A 19,335-nucleotide genomic window follows, 5' to 3' on the forward strand; every position below is an offset into this window, starting at 1 on the left:
CACACACACACACACACACACACACTCTCACTCTCACAATCACTCACTCACTCACTCACTCACACACACACACACACACACACTCACTCGCACACTCACACACACACTGGCCCTGATCTGTGTCTGACTGTGTTATTTCATGTATCAAGGCCTCATGTTGTGCTGTCAGATGCTGTACGTCGGTCCTGTTGTATTAACGCAGTGTTCTCTGTCTCCGCAGTGGACGGCTGTACGGATTGGTCTGTGGACTACCTGAAATACAAAGTTCTGCTCGGGGAGCCTGTGAGGATTAAATGCGCTTTATTTTATGGATACATCCGTGCGAACTACACACATGCTCAGAGTGCCGGACTCAGTCTGATGTGGTACAAAAGCACCGGCCATGGAGACTTCGAGGAGCCCATTTCATTCGACGGGAGCCGGATGAGTAAAGAGGAGGACTCCATCTGGTTCAGACCGGCCGAGTTACAGGACGCCGGACATTACTCATGCGTGTTAAGGTACTAGCTGTTTCTTCCTCTGTGTGTGTGTGTGTGTGTGTGTGATCTCATGTTGAACGTTTACCTGAAGCTGATTTGTGTGTATATCGTCACACTGATTTGGCAGCATCATGACTGTCTTTGTTAAATGTAAATCCCAATTCCCAAGACGAATGTTTGTGATTACTGGATCAGTAGTGAATCAGCTGTAAGCAGATCTACTCAAGAGGTGCATATCATCCTCAAAAACATTATTAAAGTCATCAATAAAATTTGATTAGATGATTAGACACTTATTTTCTGGCAATATTGTTGACTTGATTGCACAGATACTATTTGAACTGAACTGAGCTGAGTGATGACAACACTGAATCAATGATGAACTGACTTTATTGTCCTCTTGCATTATCAACACACTATTTTCCTGTTTAACACTGTAAAGCTGCTTTGACACAATCTGTATTTTATAAAGTGCTATAGAAATAAAGGTGACTTGAGATGACAAAGCAATATAGTGAATGAAATAGAAATAATAATAATAATAATTATTATTATTAGTGTTAATATTAGTATTAGTATTATTATTACATTGAGATGTACATTCTACTGTACAATAGTAATATATTTCTGTCACAATTTCTTCAAGTTAAACTGGACTTTTATGTTGGCGGTTTGTGCTGAAGGTCTGAGAGTCTCAGTGTGTGTTTGACGGTGATTTTTCTCAACATAAACGCTGTAAAGCTGCTGAAGTGACTGTCAGAGCAGCTCTGGAGATGAAGTTATGCGCTCATATGTTGAAACACTGTGAGCGTCACGCGTGTTTGAGTTTGTGTATCAGTCCAAACTACGGCTCTCATTCACACAGAACATGCAGATTCATGTTTAAATAGTCCTGTCTTGGTTCAATATTCAAAGACACTAGACCGTCTGATGATTTATGTGTACTCACCATTGACTACTTTTGATTTATTCATCCAAAATCGGAAAATGCCATGACATTCCGTGTTATACAGTGAATTCCATTTTTATGACTGGATTTTGCAATTCCATCCCACGTTTTTCACATCTCAGGAATCACAGAGGCCCCAGGAGTTCTTTTGACAGTCTTTCTGAATTGTGGTCTCTCTCATTGTGAATCTGTTGTTTTGTAATGGGCGAGTTTGCAGGGATTTGATTTGGGCTGATGGTCACATCCATTTACAGTAATCAGGAGCAACACTAACTCAAGACAGATAGAGACAGAGGAGAATGGACTTGTGTCTGGTGTATTAATATAGAGACTCATCAAAACAAATGACAGCTGTGAGTGAAGCACATGATGAGATCAGATCATACCACCTCGTGATGCTTTCATTCCGCTCTTTCTGATGCCACACTTTTACCATTTATGATGTGCGTTCAATAATTAGGTTTCATGCATTTTCGATTCAGGTCATGTCTCTGAAGTAAATGAAAGATTTGAGCGCCGGTTCCTCTGATGTGACGGTGTTTGTGAACAGCAGCAGTTCCGCCACGGAGGTCAATCCACCAGAAACGGGAAAAGCGTGGCGTAGTACGTCTCATGTTGTAGTACGTCGTTAACCTCGCAGGTAAAGGCCGTTTCCTGTCAATGGCTCATTAGGTTCCCTCATTAGGAGAAGAAGACGTTTGAGTCTCTCTATGAACTGAGACAGCTTTGATCTGAAGCGAAACACTGTAACAAATGATGAAGGAGAACTTCAGTGGAGTTTAAAGGAGCGTATTCATCACAACACAAGCGTATTACTGTACCTCGCTCCCGCTCCTCTAATATATCCATCAGATCACATGACCATCAGGAACAGACCGTTGAGTCTTAATTTGACGAGAATCTTTCTCTTTCTCTTGACTCGTGTAAGTTTTCATGTCTAGATTGCATCAGCTGAACAGTTGTCATGTTGTTAATTAACAGTATAATCCATTGAACAGCCTGTAATTCTGTCCTTCACTGACTCTCTTTCATTCCTATCAGATATTAAACATGGTGTTTGGTTATATAAGTGCGGTAATGAGGTAAACGGGTTTTGTTTCTTCAGGACTCGAATGGCTCCATCCACGCTTACGAACTCATCCGCTCTTTCCTCTGAAATTGTTTATCATCTCATCATCTGCATAGTTTTTCATCATCTTCATCAGCTGCATGAATAATTTTTACTACTTCTTTTTTTTTTACTACTAATTTTTAGCCGTTCTTCCGAATTATGAAATTGCATTTACAGTTTTTTTCAACTGCTTCCACACAATCTTCTCTTGTCACCGTTTCTGAAAGCTGACACTCAAACAGCAGAAGCACACACCAAATCTACAAAGCCATACACTAATTAACGGTCTTTGACTCAGTTTTCAATTTCATAAAACACTTTTTGCGAAACACAACACAGTTCTCTATGTAACACACAAATCTAACAGGATTAATATTATGGCAAAGCTGTTTGCAAATGTTTGCTTTTGAGATGTGTTTGTGATATTTTGAATGCAGCGCTTCATTTTGCAAGAGATGAGAGGCTTTTTGCATTTTGTGTGCAATTCTTGGATTTGTGTGTGAAGTTATGAAAAAAAGAGGCAACGTTTTGAAAATGTGTGTAAGCTGTTGAAACAAACTGTAAACTGAATTTCTAAAGAGGCAGGGGCATTTTAGTTTATCTGCACTAACGATCAATGAATCTCTGAACAATTTAATTGTGTCTTTGAACATGGAATAATTTGATCCATTAAGAATGAAATGTGATTTTGTGATTTATTTTTCAGTGTTAGTGTTGATTGTAAAATGTAGGCTTCATTTAATTAGGGGAGTTAAAAAGCAGAGTGGTTACTTGAATTTGGAGTTGAGTTGAAATCTAACTTCAATCATATATGGTGCAGTCACCTTTGACCTCATGACCTGTATTTATGTGTGTGTGTGTGTGTGTGTGTGTGTGTGTTCGATCAGTACTATATTGTTGTTGTGTTCAGACACAGTGTAGAGCCGCACTCATCTGTATCTGCACCATCAGAATGATTTATTATTGGTGTGGCAGTCAAATGTACACATCACATTAATTTAAACAGTCAGTAAACATTAGAATAGTTAACAGAGCTGAAAAGTCAGAAACAAGCATTAGAAACTGAGACGAGAAGCAGGTGTTCATGGGTTTATGTGACGGACCAGGCTCTGGTGACTGAAAGGATTGAGAGACGTGGTGATGAAGAGAGAGAACAGGTCTAACTTCATGTTAGCGGAGGGATACTGGCTGAATTGAGGCCTGAGAGGCATTATGGGTAAACAGTGGCGGTGTGTCGGGCTCCAGCAGTATATAGTTAATCAGCCGGCCTCGGCGCTGCGACACATGAGTTATGCGTCTGTCCGAATCGTGTCTCCTCCACTCCCAGCAGAGCCTGACCTTCCTCCGGCTCATAAATAACCCAGCGCTCATAAAATACTGATTTAAAGAAGCGCTGTAGTGAACCACGACGGGCCGCAGTGCATCCTCGGACAGACGTCACTCGAGGGACAGCATTTCTGACTCTCAGGCTGCGTCTGAAGGCGTATTTCATTAACATTTCCCCCAGAATGCTCAATTCCATCTGTTATAGTCAGAGAAATGAACCGAGTGCTGCATCACAGACGTGAATGTGGCGGAAATGCATCTGGCTTTTTGACATCCTTCAGAATCACTGTTTGATTCACACGCGTCCTCATGCAGCGTCAAAATGTACAGAGCTTGTCAAAAGTTTGAAAACATTACGATTTTTTTTGTGATTTCTTCTGAAGTTTCTTCTGCTCACCAAGACTGCATTTATTTTATCAAAAATACAGTAAAAACAATTATTATTGGTGCTCAGTTATTAATGTTTCATATTATTATCAATGCTAAAAACTGTTTATGCTCAATAGTTTGGTGAATATTTTTTTATGATTCTTAGGTGAAAAAGAACATTATTTATTTGAAATATAAATATTTTGTAACATTATAAATGTCTTTACTGTCACTTTTGATCAATTTAATGCATATTTGCTAAATAAAAGCATTAATTTCTATTAATAAAACACACACCATAAAAATTGTAATGGTAGTGTATGATAGTTTCCACACAAATCTTGGGCAGCACAACTGTGTTCAACATTGATAATAATCAGAAATGTTTCTGGAGCAGCAGATCAGCATATTATACTGATTTCTGAAGATCATGTGACACTGAAGACTGGAGGAATGATGCTGAAAATACAGCTGTGCATCACAGAAATACATTACAGTTTAACAGATACTCACAGAACACAGCTGTTTTACATTGTAATAATATTTCACTGTTTTTACTGTACTGTATTTTTGATCAAATAATTGCAGCCTTGGTGAGCAGAACAGACTACACTAAAACATTAAAAACTCATAATATTTGGAGACTTTTGACTAGTACTGTAAATCTCATTGGACAGCTCGCGCTCCTCGTACACTCTGATTGGCCGCTTTTTGTGTCGAGTTTGACTGTATTTTCATGTTCGGTGAAACGCTCTGGATTTCTGTGTGATCCGCAGGCGTTCAGAAGGAATTACGGCCCGTGTTTAATGATTTAACCAATGCAAGCTTCCCTATTCCCACATAACGGCTGCCTTCATCCACTAATTAACCGTGATAAATTCTCCTGCAAGGTCCTTAATGCTTCCAACAATGAATCAAACATGATCATACGTTTAGTCAAGATGCCATTAATTATAAACCGACCCAATTTTTAGTGGATTCACTGATATTCTTACCTTATGTGCAAATGAGCGTGGAACTGTGGGTAAAAATATTATCTGTGTACTGATATAAAACAGCAGAAACACTCCTCCTGAGGAAACAAGCTTTCAGTGAGATGTTTAGATCAGCCGCACGCAGGTCAGGATATTTAAACTCATTTGCACAGGTGTGTCCATCTGTCTGGTGATCTCACGTCACGTTGAATCTGCATCTCCGCCTCATAAAGATTCCCCACTAAAGCTGACGGCACAGTTAATGGCGTGAGATGGCTTTAGCTTTGGAGAATTCAGGAGATTCTGCAGATTCCAGAAATTACCCATGATCCTCTGCGTGTCACAGATATGTCACACCCTTTCGTCTACCAGCGGCTCAGTGAATCTACAGCAGCTCGCTGTGCTTCACTACATCAGGCCCCTATTATAATCTTGCATATTTTTTGACAATGCTCGCGGTGACAAATACTTGTTTTCAAATGGTTTAATTAACAGAAAGTGGGAGTGTCAGTATATTAAATTAATTACGCACAATTATTATTTTTTTATGATTCCAGGACTTTCAAGAGCTGTTTGTTCCTTTAATAAATCAACAGATGTTTAAGGGAAAAATAAGTAATTAAGTTTTTTTTTTTAAAAGAATTTTAATAAAGTTAGATTATTTAAATATAACTTATATTGCGTTGTGGGTCACAGGATAAAACTGATGAAAATTAAAATACGGTTTAAACTAGAAAAAGCTGTTCTTCCGAAAAATCCTTTTAGTTTTTCAGCATTTTTGTGTATTTGAACCCTTTCCAGCAGTGACTGTATGATTTTGAGAGCCATCTTTTCACTCCGAGGACGACTGAGGGACTCATACGCAGCTATTACAGAAGCTTCAGACGCTCGCTGATGCTCCAGAAGGAGAAACCATGCATTTAGAAAACTTTTTGAATTTGAAGATCAGGGTAAATTTAACTTATTTTGTCTTCTGGGAAACACGTAGCTATCTTCTGTAGCTTCTGAAGGGCAGCACTAAATGAATAAAAATATGATATTTAGACAAAATAGGAAAAATGTACACATCTCCATTCTGTTCAAAAGGCTCTTAATGCATGGTTTCTCCTTCTGGAGCATCAGCGAGCGTCTGAAGCTTCTGTAATAGTTGTGTTTGAGTCCCTCAGTTGTCCTCAGTGTGAAAAGATGGCTCTCAAATTCATACAGTCATTGTTGGAAAGGGTTCAAATACTCAAAAATGCCAAAGAATCCAAAGGATTTTTCTGAAAAACAGTGGGCGGTTTAACTGTTAAACACGCAGCTGTGGATCATTCAGGTAACAACACAGTATTAAGAATCAAGGGGAGGTAAACTTTTGAATGGGATCATTCAACTGTCATTTTCTCTTGTGGACTATATGTAAGCATCTTTCATGTGAAATATCTTATTCAGGTAAGTACTAAATAAACTTTTAGTATGATACCTCTTATTTTGGTAAAATAATTAACATTTTGCAGATTCTGCAAGGTGTATGTAAACTTTTGACCTCAACTGTGTTTTGCAATGTAGGTTCTCAGCTACCCTCTGAGGGGATTCACATTTACATTTACATTTACGCATTTGGCAGATGCTTTTATCTGAAGAAATGTACACTGCATTAAAAACATAAATTTTTATGTGTTCAAGCAGAGTTATTTCACTGGGAATCCAACCCATGATCTCAGCATTGCTAGTGCCATGCTTTACATGCTTTTTTTGGAAAAGGACCATTAAAAATTTTTAAATATTACAATTTTAAAAATCATATGTTCTCATGTTTATTTTTGTTGTAATGTGTGAGAAGTATTCATGTTAAAGGTTTACTGTTTTACCTCTTTTTTACATGGTGTGACTTTTTGGTGCATTGTGTTGAATTTAATTAGACTCCTAACATAAAAATCATACTCAAAACTCAAACATAATAACAAGGGTTAAAGCTTCCTGGTTGTGATCCACTGCTGTAGAGGTTTCACATTCTCCTTTCACTGTTTCTCAGTGTATTTGTATCTGTGGTTTTGTTCACCTGTGTTTTGATGAGAGCTGCGTTTAGTCTTACAGGAACAACAGCGTCGTATTATTTCAGCAGGGAATCAAACCGCAGGCTAATTATAAGACTGGAGCTGGGGATCACATGTAGTGGAGGGATGTTAATCTTTAGTTTTCATGCTGTCGGTCTCTTAGTCTCCGTTCACTCTTCTTTGAGTCAGCACTTTCTGTCCTTTCTTCTCTCCGTTCTGCATTGTGTTGTTTCTTCTGTTCAGGGAGTTGTATTTTTTTCCTGAGTTTAACACTGGTTAACTTCAGCACAGTTTGTGCATCATCTTCTCGTGGTTCGCTGCCTTGATAATAAACTCATCTGCTCATCGATATGGAAATTATTAAGTGCTCAATAAATGATTGACAGGCAGTTTGGTAGGCAATTTACAGATGAAACTCAAGCTGTTGTCAAAACACTGTTAAGCATGAAATCAGTAGTGCTGCGATCTATCGACAGCATCGAAGGCGATTTATTAACGCGTCATTCCAATGAAATGCATTAACTGCATTAAACAGCCCATGTGTTTATGGATGCAGGAATGCCGGCCGAAGCAGTGGAGACAGAGCATCATGAGGAAGGCGGATGTGCTCTCCATCAGAGACGTGCGGGAAGACGACATCGGGAATTACACCTGCGAATTACAGTTTGGGAGTTTCGTGGTGAGGAGGACCACCGAGCTGTCCGTCACAGGTAAGACGAGCTCTCCTGATGAGGTGTGTCCGGTTCAGATCATTCCTGCAGAGTTAAGCGTCTAAGCATCTTACAGTTCATACAGTGACTGCTGACAAATATGATGCAGGGCAACAGCTCCATAAATGCAGTTATGCATTATAATTCAAGATATTTGTGTAAGAAATGCCCCTGTATGAGTTTTTGTCTCATATTATTTATATCATACGATATAAATAAGTAAATACGAGTAAATAAGAAGTTGATATTGTGTTATCTTTTAAACACAATATTATGTGCTTTTGCTCAATTTTGCAGAGAACATATTACCTTTAAATCCACAGCAGAATTGTTGCGCGTCCGTGCTACACAGCGGTGTTTAGTTTCTGAATGAATCCGCATTTTGAACGAATCGTGTGAATCAAAGGCCCATTCATAAACAGCCATTTACTTAATTCCTGAATGAATCAGCCATTTGAACGAATCACACTCACTCACTCACTCACACACACACACACACACAACACAGATGCACACACTCACACACACAACACAGATGCACACACACACGCACACAACACAGATACACACACGCACGCATGCACACACACCACAGACACACACACTCACACACACACGCACTCACACAGCACAGACACAGACACACACTCACAACACAGACGCACACATACACACACCCACAAAACACAGATGCACACACACGCACACATACACGCACACACACACAAAACACAGACGCACACACACTCACACACACACACACCGACACACACACAAAACACAGACGCACACACACACACACAACATAGACGCACACATACACGCACACACACACACACTCACACCCACAAAACACAGACGCACACACACACAACACAGAAGCACGCATATACGCACACACACTCACACACACACACAAAACACAGAAAACACAGACGCACACACAGCACAGACTCACACATACACACACACACACACACACACAAAACACAGACGCACACACACCAATTCGATATATAAATCAAATTGTTCTAAATTATACATTTTCAGGTTTCAGGATGATATATCATGACACAAAACTAAAGTTCACTTAATATGACAATCGCAATGACATTTAAAATGTTTGATTATGTTATAGTGACTGTCATCTTTTTAAATTACCTTTAAATGTAATTAGTGTGTTTGCCCCAATAAAAATGTATAATAAAAATGTAAAAGGCATGCACATCCATGCAATATGGGATATTAAAGATGACGGGCTCATGTCTGTCAGTGCTTCTGCTGTGGGTTTTTCTGTCCTGATGCTCTGTCTCTCGTTGTGTTTTTTCTCCTGCAGTTTCTAATGGTTCACCTTCATGTGCTCTTACGTGAGCCGTCAGTTACTCAGACCATCCGTGTGTCAGTCAGATAAAAGCTCATTACTATCACAGACCCTTAAACTGTCCTTCAGGAGTGAACAGCACAGTCCAGTTTGTGCTCACAGGGAAAGAGCAAATCCTCTGTGTTCAGTTTCCACTGTTCACCAAACAGCCAGATGCAGCTTATTAATACGGATGACTTATAGAAATGGCTCATCTGCTTCCTATAGGACGTCAGCCCGACTAATGAAAACAGATGATTATACTTATTGAATTTGTGTCATGGATTTGGCTCAGAGTCAGTGCTTAAAACATGTTCCCGAATGGGAGGGTAGAGATAGATTTATTTTTCTTTTATGGAAAGAGACGGAAGTCTTCAGGAGTATGATGAACTCCCTCTGGATATTCATAAAAAAAACTCCATATTAATTCCAGCTCAAGTCTCTAATATCCGATTGCAAATGTATTTTCCACCATGTCTTTGCCATGTATTCTAAATCGAAATCAACATAAAACAAAGATATTTTTAATGCTGTCTGCTAACCTAATTCTGATGTCAAAGCTGGGAAAGATTGAATTTTGAATAAATACTTTTGCAGCTCGGCTTCATAGAAAACATACATGTGTGTTGATGTTCAGGATAGGTGGGTGTCTTATTCATGTTTGATATTAGTGATGTTACACACTATTAAAATCAGCGTTATGCCCTAAATTAATTTTCCCATTGTTTAAGCCACAGCTTTTGATTCAGTATGATTCATTGAGTCATTTAATCACAGAAGCGTTATGGTGTTTCCATGGAATCACCTGTTTTCAGTTCTGTTAGTGTCTTAATTCGTCTGGAGACACTAACAGAATCGCCACGCGTCTGATCGTTCGCTGTATATTCACTGAGAAATGCAGCTTTGCGTCAGGTTTCCAGCATGTGCTTTGAATGCTGCAGCATCGTTTTTTTTGTGGCAGTGGTAATACAGTTTTGGTATTATTTTATAATGCATTAGGAACTGGGTTCCTAGCCAGAGTTTTGCCAGAGAGATATGGATCAGCTTACAGCTGCATCCTGCGGCTCAGAGAGGAGCTGTTATATAACAGCGTCGTGCTGGAGAGCAGGTGAACATCACAGCGGCGTTCAGTCCTGTCCACTGATTATCAAATGAAGGGTGAATAATTATTCACCTAATTGAGTATAATGATGGTGTGCAGAGGGTCTCTGTTTCAGGCGCTGCTGTCCTTTCTGAGAGTATTTGGATTTTTCCTGGAGGAAACGCTGAAGCATTGAGTGTGTTTGTGCAGCTCTCTCTCTGTCTCTCTCCAGGAACAGTAAAGCTCATCCCACATAAAAATCAATATTTAATGTCAACATTTTATTATGTTTTTTTCCTCTTGTGCTTTTTCATATGAGCTCAGATGAGGCAGTCGCCGCTTGTGTGTGATATTAGTGTGTGTTGTGTTGTTTGTGGCACCACACGTCACCTGTCAGCCCAACTTCAGATCTGTCACTCAAACTGCTGTCGTCATGGCAACCGAGTGGAAACTAATGAGAGATATTCCCACCTTATGCTTCCTGTACTGCCATATTACAAATGAGAGAGAGAGAGGGAAATAAAGAGAACAGCTGCAGTAGAAAGAGCGAGAGAAATAAACGAAGACTTGATGCAGAGAGAAGAAAAATATGGCTGAAGAGAACGGAGAGAGAGAGAGAGAGCGTTTGGAGTATTCAGTATGATGGATGAGCATGTGATCTGTCATGTGGCTCATTTTCATAAACACATTACTGATGGAGACGCTCGTCCAGCGGCCGCTCTCTTTACAGGGTTAAACGGCAGCCGACCCTCTTCATATATAACACCACTCCACATTTCTCTCTGTCGTCTCATCAGTATGCTTACCTGAAGCTGCAGCGGGCGTTTTGTAGTTGAGATGCAGCTGACATCTCTGTCCCAGAGCATGTGACATGATGCGCTGTCCAATAAAACACATGCCGTGTGATGCTTCCGGAGTCAGTCACAGTCTGATTAACGTGTATCTCACATGATCATTAAAGGATAAGTCCACTTCCAGAATGAAAATGTCCTTATAATTTACTCACCCCCATGTCATCCAAGACGTTCATGTCTTTCTTTCTTCAGTCACAAAGAAATTAAGGTTTTTGAGGAAAACATTCCAGGATTTTTCTCCATATAGTGGACTTCAATGGTGGCCAGCGATTTTCAAGGTCCAAAATGCAGCTTCAAAGAGCTCTACACGATCCCAGCCGAGGAATAAGGGTCTTATCTAGAGAAACCATCGCTCATTTTCTGAAAAAAAAAAAAATCATAATTATCCATTTTTTAACCACAAATGCAGGGCTAGCGCTAGCTCTGCGATATGTCTTCACACATTATGTAATCCTGTTGGAAAGGTCACGCGCGGTTAGTTCTTCATCTGTGGACTTTGGTTAAAAACTCCATCTCATTTTCTCCTCCAACTTTAAAATCATCCCACATCATTGTTTTACCTTTGTAAAGGGCAATGACTTTTTTTGCATGTTGGCTTTGTAAACACTGGGTCGGTGCTTCCGCCTACATCACGCGTGACCTTTCCAACATCAGCTGATAAAGACGCACATCACAGAGCTAACGCTAGCCAAGCATTTGTGGTTAAAAAGTGTATAAATATAATTTTTTTAAAGAAAATGAGCGATTGTTATGATTATAAGACCCTTATTTCTCGGCTGGGATCATGTGGAGCTCTTTGAAACTGCATTTTCTTATGTAGCAAAACAATCAGTCATTTTCTTAAAAAAAATCATAATTATCCATTTTTTAACCACAAATGCTGGGCTTGCGCTAGCTCTGCGATATGTCTTCACACATTATGTAATCCTGTTGGAAAGGTCACGCGCGGTTAGTTCTTCATCTGTGGACTTTGGTTAAAAACTCCATCTCATTTTCTCCTCCAACTTTAAAATCATCCCACATCATTGTTTTACCTTTGTAAAGGGCAATGACTTTTTTGCATGTTGGCTTTGTAAACACTGGGTCGGTGCTTCCGCCTACATCACGCGTGACCTTTCCAACATCAGCTGATAAAGACGCACATCACAGAGCTAACGCTAGCCAAGCATTTGTGGTTAAAAAGTGTATAAATATAATTTTTTTTCAGAAAAATGACAGATCGTTTCGCTAGATAATTATTATTATTATTATTAATCCTCGGCTGGGATCGTGTAGAGCTCTTTGAAGCTGCATTTTGGACGTTCAAATCGTTGGCCAGCATTGAAGTCCACTATATGGAGAAAAATCCTGCAATGTTTTCCTCAAAAAACTTAATTTCTTTGTGACTGAAGAAAGAAAGGCATGAACATCCTGGATGACATGGGGGAGGACATTTTTATTCTGGAAGTAGACTTATCCTTTAACAAAAATCTGACTAATTACAGTGGGACTAAAGCCATCTGGACATTTATGATGTTTAATTGATATCCTTTATTTAGGATCTTCTCAAACTGACGAGTGGTGTGACGCACGGCAGCAGGCTGATTGTGAAGGGAAACTAAAAGAGAAGCTGAGGCTGCTGTCCTGATGTGTGTCGGGTTTGTGATGAGGAGGCACTTTTCCTCTGAGCTCAGAGTCGTTTTAAATAAATGAGCGGCGTGGAGGAGAATGTCTAATGCAGTTATATTTAGCAGTCATTAGTGAGGCCTGGTCAAATGAAGGGCTGTTTTTAAAGTGTTCTTCATTAATTACACAGGATCCTCCATCTTTATGGAGCACGAGTGAGTTCTGGATTCTGAGAACCATATTCAGGTCAGAGAGATCCATACTGGGACTAACACATGATATTGACGCTCTGGTTATGTAAGAGCTCTGACTGTGTGGCCTTGAAGCGGTGCTTCTCAACCTTCTCCATTCTAAAGACCCCATATATGATATGACTTTGTCATTATGACAAAGCTGCTTGTTTTCACTGTCAGAAGCTGGGCATGTCAAATACAAAATAAAAAAAAGTTATTAAGGTGTGAAAAAAATGTACGTGTTGATTTTGTGTATTTTAGCACATTAACTGAGTTAATTATTTTTTATATATTAATTATAATTGTTATTATTTATTAATGTAGCCCCTTTGCATGCTTGCAGAGAACCTCTGCCTCAAACCATACCTTGATTAGTCCCAGAACACATTGCGATGAGCGCATTACCAAACAGTGTTGGGGAAGCTACTCTGAAACTGTAGCTTGACCAGCTACAAGCTACTCGTAAATGAAAGTAGATAAGCTACGTTCAAGCTTCCCTTCTGAAAAGTTACTGTAGCTGTTACTGTCAAAAAGTAGCTAGCTACATTGAAACTACTTTCAATTTTTTTTTATTATTATTCTTTATTTTTTTTACAATTAACATTACAAATAACTAAATAATTATTCATGAAGAATTATAATGAAGTTATAAGTAAAATATTTGGGGTTTAAAACAATATACTGTAATGCAATCATGATTTCAAAGCGTAGGGTGAATTCAGGTGGATTGGGACACTTTTCCAAGCCATTTCAATGACAAAAAGTGTCCCAATCATTTGATTTTGTAAACTATTCGATACACACAATAATAAAATACTGTATAGTTAAATAGTTATTTTAGTTATATTAGTATATTGCTACAAACGTAACACCAATGTAAGAACAAAATGTATGCAACAAACTGGATACGGAGGAGTCATAAAATAAGCAGGTTAAACTCACAGCTCATGTGGTATTTACTGACTGTAAATTGAGATGTCAATCATCAGCTGCGTGCGTGAATCCTGCCGCAACCAACCTTTGTTAAATGATAAGCAAACTATCGCGATTTTATTTTCTGTTCGATTAGTGTTCATTACAAAACTGTGGGGGGACAGATTATATTATGACCGTTCATCATTGTAAAATAGACATTTGATCTAGAGTGCAATAAAGAAGAAAAATTAATCAGTTTAAAAAGGCTATTATTCACCTCTTGTATGTGCTTTAAGTCTTTGACATAGACCGCATTTTAATCTTTGTTTTGCATAAATTACAGTTGATTCATGTGAAATATCCACTCCTGTACACCCTTTGCAATATCATCAGACGATCTCTTGTCGGTGGAAAGACTGTAAAGCCACGCGATGCGTGAGATCACAACAGATGTAGGTAATGAACAAATTTAGTTTGTGATCTTGTCAGAAGAAGATGCTGTGCTGCTGCTTCAATGCATTATAGGCTCGTGACTCGTCAGAATGCAAAACGAAATGTAGCGTTTGGTCGCGCTAAGTAGCGTCACTACTGTAAAGCTACTGAAAAATGTAAAGCTAGTAGCGTCGCTACTTGTAGCTAGCTACTCCCCAACACTGTTACCAAAACATCATCCAAGATGATGTTATACAAAACCATTTTTCATTCTATTATTGTGTGCAGCATTTGCTTATCAACATTGCATCAGAGTAATTAGAAAGTATCCTGAAACTTAGATCTTTAGTACCATTACGTTACTATTGCCCGATTATTCTCATTAGTGGTTAGATGAGACACACATAACAGTCAGCATCAGACATGTTCACGAGTCTCTTAGGTCCAGGTCCAAGTCAAGTCGCAAGTCATAAGTACATACTTGCGACTTGTAAGTACTTGCGACATAAGTACAACTTGAGTCCAAGTTTCCGCCTCTGGTCGGCATCCTGGGAATCCAGAACAGAGGCCAGGATAGCATGGACCAGCTGAGTGTCGAACCATCTGGAGAGACGGTTTTCAGCAGGAAAGCCTGCACATGTCATCTGTTTAAAGCTGATAGTCTTCCTTATTCTTCTCCATTCATGTCTCTTTTGTCCTGAAATATTTGTGCTTATTAAATCATGTATTCATGTGGTTACTGGTTTTATATACAGTATGAGGCTGTGTATGTCTGCTATCCCTTCCACGTTTCTCTTTCTCTAGCTTTTAATCCTCCTCTCACAGAAAGCACTCGGCACATGTCTTAAAAGCGAGTCAGTGAATAAAAGGCCATTTGATGTGTTTTCTTTACTGTGTGAAATGAATATCTTCAATAACAGCCATCCAAAAAAGGGTTGTGTGGTAGTGTGCTCTCTGACCTGCATTACAGAGCTACGGGACACATGAATGCACCTTTTCCTTTCATTCAGCCCTTAATGGCTGTTAATATGTCCCATTTTCTCTATGAATCACAGTCTGAGTGTGTGATCGTGAGTGTAGAGGCTTCCATTAGTTATCATTCAGTTTGCTTCAAAAGGAGCTTTCAGAATGCTGAGATCAGCTGTGATTGGGAGTAGAGCTAGAGGTGGAGTTAAAGGCAGGGGTGTGGTCAGAGGGGTGGGTGTGGTCAGGGTGAAGTTAGAGGTATGGCCAGATGAGTGGGTGGGGCTAGGGGTGGAGTTAGAGGTGTGCTCAGAGCTGTGGGTGGGTCTAGGGGGGAGTTAGAGATGTGATCAGAGGAGTGGGTGTGGTTAGGGTGGTTTTAGATGAGTGCTCAGGAGAGTGGATGTGGTCAGGGTAGACTTAGAGGTATGGCCAGAGGAGTGGGTGGTGCTAGGGGTGGAGTTAGAGGTAGGCTCAGACGAGTGGGTGGTGCTAGGGGTGGAGTTAGAGGTAGGCTCAGACGAGTGGGTGGGGCTAGGGATGGAGTTAGAGGTGTTTGATTAAAGGAGTGGGCGTGACTAAGGTGGAGTTAGAGGAGTGGCCAGAGGAGTGGGTGGGGCTATGGTGGGTCAGAACATCTAGATTGCAGTCAGCATTAGATTATGAGTGTTCAATAGGGTTGGGTACCGTTCACATTTTAACTGGTGCCGTATCGGTACCTGAATTTCAGTGCCAGTACCCAACGGTACCTTTTCTCGGTACTTTACTCTCTGTGTAATTACAAAAACAATTATTTCAGTGAAAAAATAAGTCCACAAGTCTCAATTTCCTGTTTTAATTTTTCTGAAAATCAAATGAAGGCATTAAACATTTATTTTAAATCAAATGAAAATTAAACCCTTTTATTTTTTGGCAAACAAACTGAGGTTTACTATTGAAATGAATACATGAAAGAGAAATTGTGTGAATATTCCTTTAAAACATTTTTAATAGGCTAATAATTGTATTATTTTTTTTATTTTTTCTACAATTAAGTGATTAATCTGGTTGTAATATTTATTTTTATCATTTAATTGTTTTATTTAAATTTGATAGAAAATTGAATATTTAAAGATGTACATTATACTGTACAAAAGTAATACAAGAGTAATATATTTCTGTTACATGTTAAACCATACTTTTATTTTGACAGGTTTCCATGAAGTTTCTGTGTGTATACAGTATGATGATGCTAGTTTTCTCAAATGAAATGGTTTCTCGTGAAGTGATTCTCATAGCAGCTCTGGAGATTAAGTTTTTGTGTTCATGCCGTCATACAGTGAGACGCAGAGGCCGAAAATCACCGCAAGCGTCACGCGTCCTTCAGTATTTGTGTAGTAAACAAAACTGCATTTCCGCCATTCATACATACAGAGGCAAGCGGAACATGCAAGATTCATATTTAAACCGTCTTTTTGCATTTTAATATTCACAGACACTAGTTCATATCGCGATTCGAATTAAGTGGCAGACCTACTTTAGATTTATTCGTCCAAAATTTATGAATTCCATGGCATTCCGCGCAATAGAGTAAATTATGTTTTTATGAATGGACTCCGCGATCCCATCCGCATTTTCGCAGAAACCATATGGCCCTAGAAATGTAACCACACTTCAGAACATTTCGGCTTGCCCTGTGTGTTGTTTGAACGAGTTGCAGGAGTGACATCACATCACATGGTCTCTCTTTCTCTCTCTGTAGCGTATATGCGCCCAGATGCGTTCTCAGGTACCGAAATTTAGCACCGATTTATTTAACGTGAATCGGTACTCGGTAGTACTGACGCAATTCGGTCGATACCCTTAAAAGTACCAAGTTCGAATCCCAACCCTAGTTTTCAAGTACAGTTATTGAGCACAGTACGTGTGTTCATATTCCTGTATAGAATACATTTATCGTTTCCATTACATTATCTCTCTCTTCTCCGAATGATAAGTGCTAATGGAGTATGTGTAAATGTCAGCTGTCTCATGAATTCATACATCTGGGATCTGTAATGACGAACACACTTCACACACGATCAATTAATGCATCTCTCTGGCAAATTATCACTCAATTTGTGTCTTGGCGTTCAGTGTTAAACTGCTGTTAATGAAAACCACAAACACTTTGCTCTCACACCCACATTTTTTCCCTACCTTTTCTAACCTCCTGTTGGGAATCGCTCAGGATTTTCATCTTGAAATTCACCACTTACCTTTATGATATCAGGCATCCGTTTAACTTTCAAACCCATGAAAGAATGATTCAGTGACCTTGAGGTTTTGTTTTTTTCAGAACATCATTTACTGCGATTGTTTTGACGGCTCTACTCCCTCTAGAGGTTCATTTGGAAACTAAAGGCTATAACCTCTAATCAAAATAAGACACAGAGAATGAATGATAATGACAGTCTGTGGATGCAAGACATGCCAGGCATATTTATGTTTTCAAGGTGTTGGTTTGTTCAATCGGTGCATTGTTGAATAAAGAATCTAACGTGAGAGAAGAAGGCAAGTGCCTTATTTATATTTAGCTCTGTTTTTCAAGATGGAGTAATTGGCTCTCAGGCAGAGCTGGAGTCTTGAGCTGTCAGTAAACACATCATCCTGTTTTAACTGAACACTTTCCTGTAGTTTTAATAGCACATTGTTTCAATGGCAACTGGAACAGCCCTCGGCCGTCCTTCCAGAAGAAATAAGTCTTATTTGGCTTATGTGTGTGTGTGTGTGTGTGTGTGAGAGAGACACTGAGGTCTTCTCAGGACAAGTAACATTTGTAAGAAGGATATGTACCAACCTGTAAAGCCCCACTCAACTGTTCAAAGCATACTGCAGGTGAGGAACGGTCAGGACTGTCCTTCACGTTTGTATGGACTGTGAGCGACTGCATGAATAATTCAGACTTGAGCCTCATCATGTCACAGACACGTTCTCCCGTCTGCTCACACGGAGGGTCAGATCACGGCCCGTTACACGAGCCCAGGAACATCCACAGGCCTGTCTCTGTCTCTTAATGGGAACGTCGGGTTACATTAGACATAATCATTTCTGTGTGGTCTCTTCAACACCAGCAGGCTATAATTTACACCTTCTTGTCCCCTCTGCCACACAACAGCTGCCGGAGCCGTGACACTGTCATTTTCCCTCCCGTTCTCCAGCTCTCATAAAGCCTCTCGTACCCGCTGACCCGTCCGACCGATGGCCGGTCAGCCGGGGTTCGTCTTTATTTAAATTTATGTGTGTGTTCCTCTAACATGTTTGGTTGGTAAAATAAATGTTGTAAATTCAAATCAGAGCATCTTCCGTGTCTGGATTGGATGTATTCTTGAGTCTATAAGGCAGTGGTTCTCAACCCGCGGCCCGTCACGAATTCAGATGCGGCCCACCATGCTGAACACAATTTAAAAAAAATACTTTCAGTTTTACAATTCATTTTAGTTTTTACATTAATTAAAAAATATACTAAATAAATATAAGCTATAGCCTAATGTTTTTATGTAAAATAATTTTGTTTTTCATATATTATTTTCAGACATGAGCAGTACTCACATAGCCTAATTAACGTTACGCATTTACAGTAACGACCAAGTGGCCAGCGGCAGACAGTGAGCATATGCTTGATCAATTTAGCCTTCTCAAATCATCACGACTTGTCTAAAATAAAATCTATAGATATAAAACATTTCAAGCATATAACAATCTAAACCTAGATAAATGTGCGCTGTATCCAATAGTTTGCGCAGAGAGTGGAAGCTGAAGCGCGCTTTGCAGGACACGGAGACGCCAGCGCAATCACTTGCATTTTGTTTCAGTGGATACGCCGTCATTTTTGCTCATAAAGGTAAGGTAATACATCATTCGTAACTGTAAATCACTCACAATATCAACAAAACGTTGTGCTTTTATAAAATAAAGAA

The 19,335-nt window shown here is 39.5% G+C and overlaps 2 protein-coding genes across 2 annotated transcripts in view; both read left to right on the forward strand.

Annotated features, from left to right (window-relative positions):
• LOC107571023 (interleukin-1 receptor accessory protein-like 1-A) overlaps positions 1-507 on the forward strand; it is a 72,542-nt gene extending 72,035 nt beyond the window's left edge. The window contains exon 3 of the mRNA XM_016257308.1: positions 150-507. Coding sequence (XP_016112794.1) covers positions 150-507 — 358 coding nt within the window. The remainder of the gene's footprint in view (positions 1-149) is intronic.
• A 7,297-nt stretch (positions 508-7,804) lies between these two features.
• LOC107571024 (interleukin-1 receptor accessory protein-like 1-B) overlaps positions 7,805-19,335 on the forward strand; it is a 107,403-nt gene continuing 95,872 nt past the window's right edge. The window contains exon 1 of the mRNA XM_016257309.1: positions 7,805-7,954. Within this exon, the coding sequence (XP_016112795.1) occupies positions 7,834-7,954 (121 nt within the window). The 5' untranslated portion in view covers positions 7,805-7,833. The remainder of the gene's footprint in view (positions 7,955-19,335) is intronic.

Source organism: Sinocyclocheilus grahami, unplaced genomic scaffold (genome assembly GCF_001515645.1).
Source record: "Sinocyclocheilus grahami isolate Dianchi unplaced genomic scaffold, SAMN03320097.WGS_v1.1 scaffold1539.1, whole genome shotgun sequence".
In the NCBI taxonomy this organism is placed as follows: domain Eukaryota; kingdom Metazoa; phylum Chordata; class Actinopteri; order Cypriniformes; family Cyprinidae; genus Sinocyclocheilus; species Sinocyclocheilus grahami.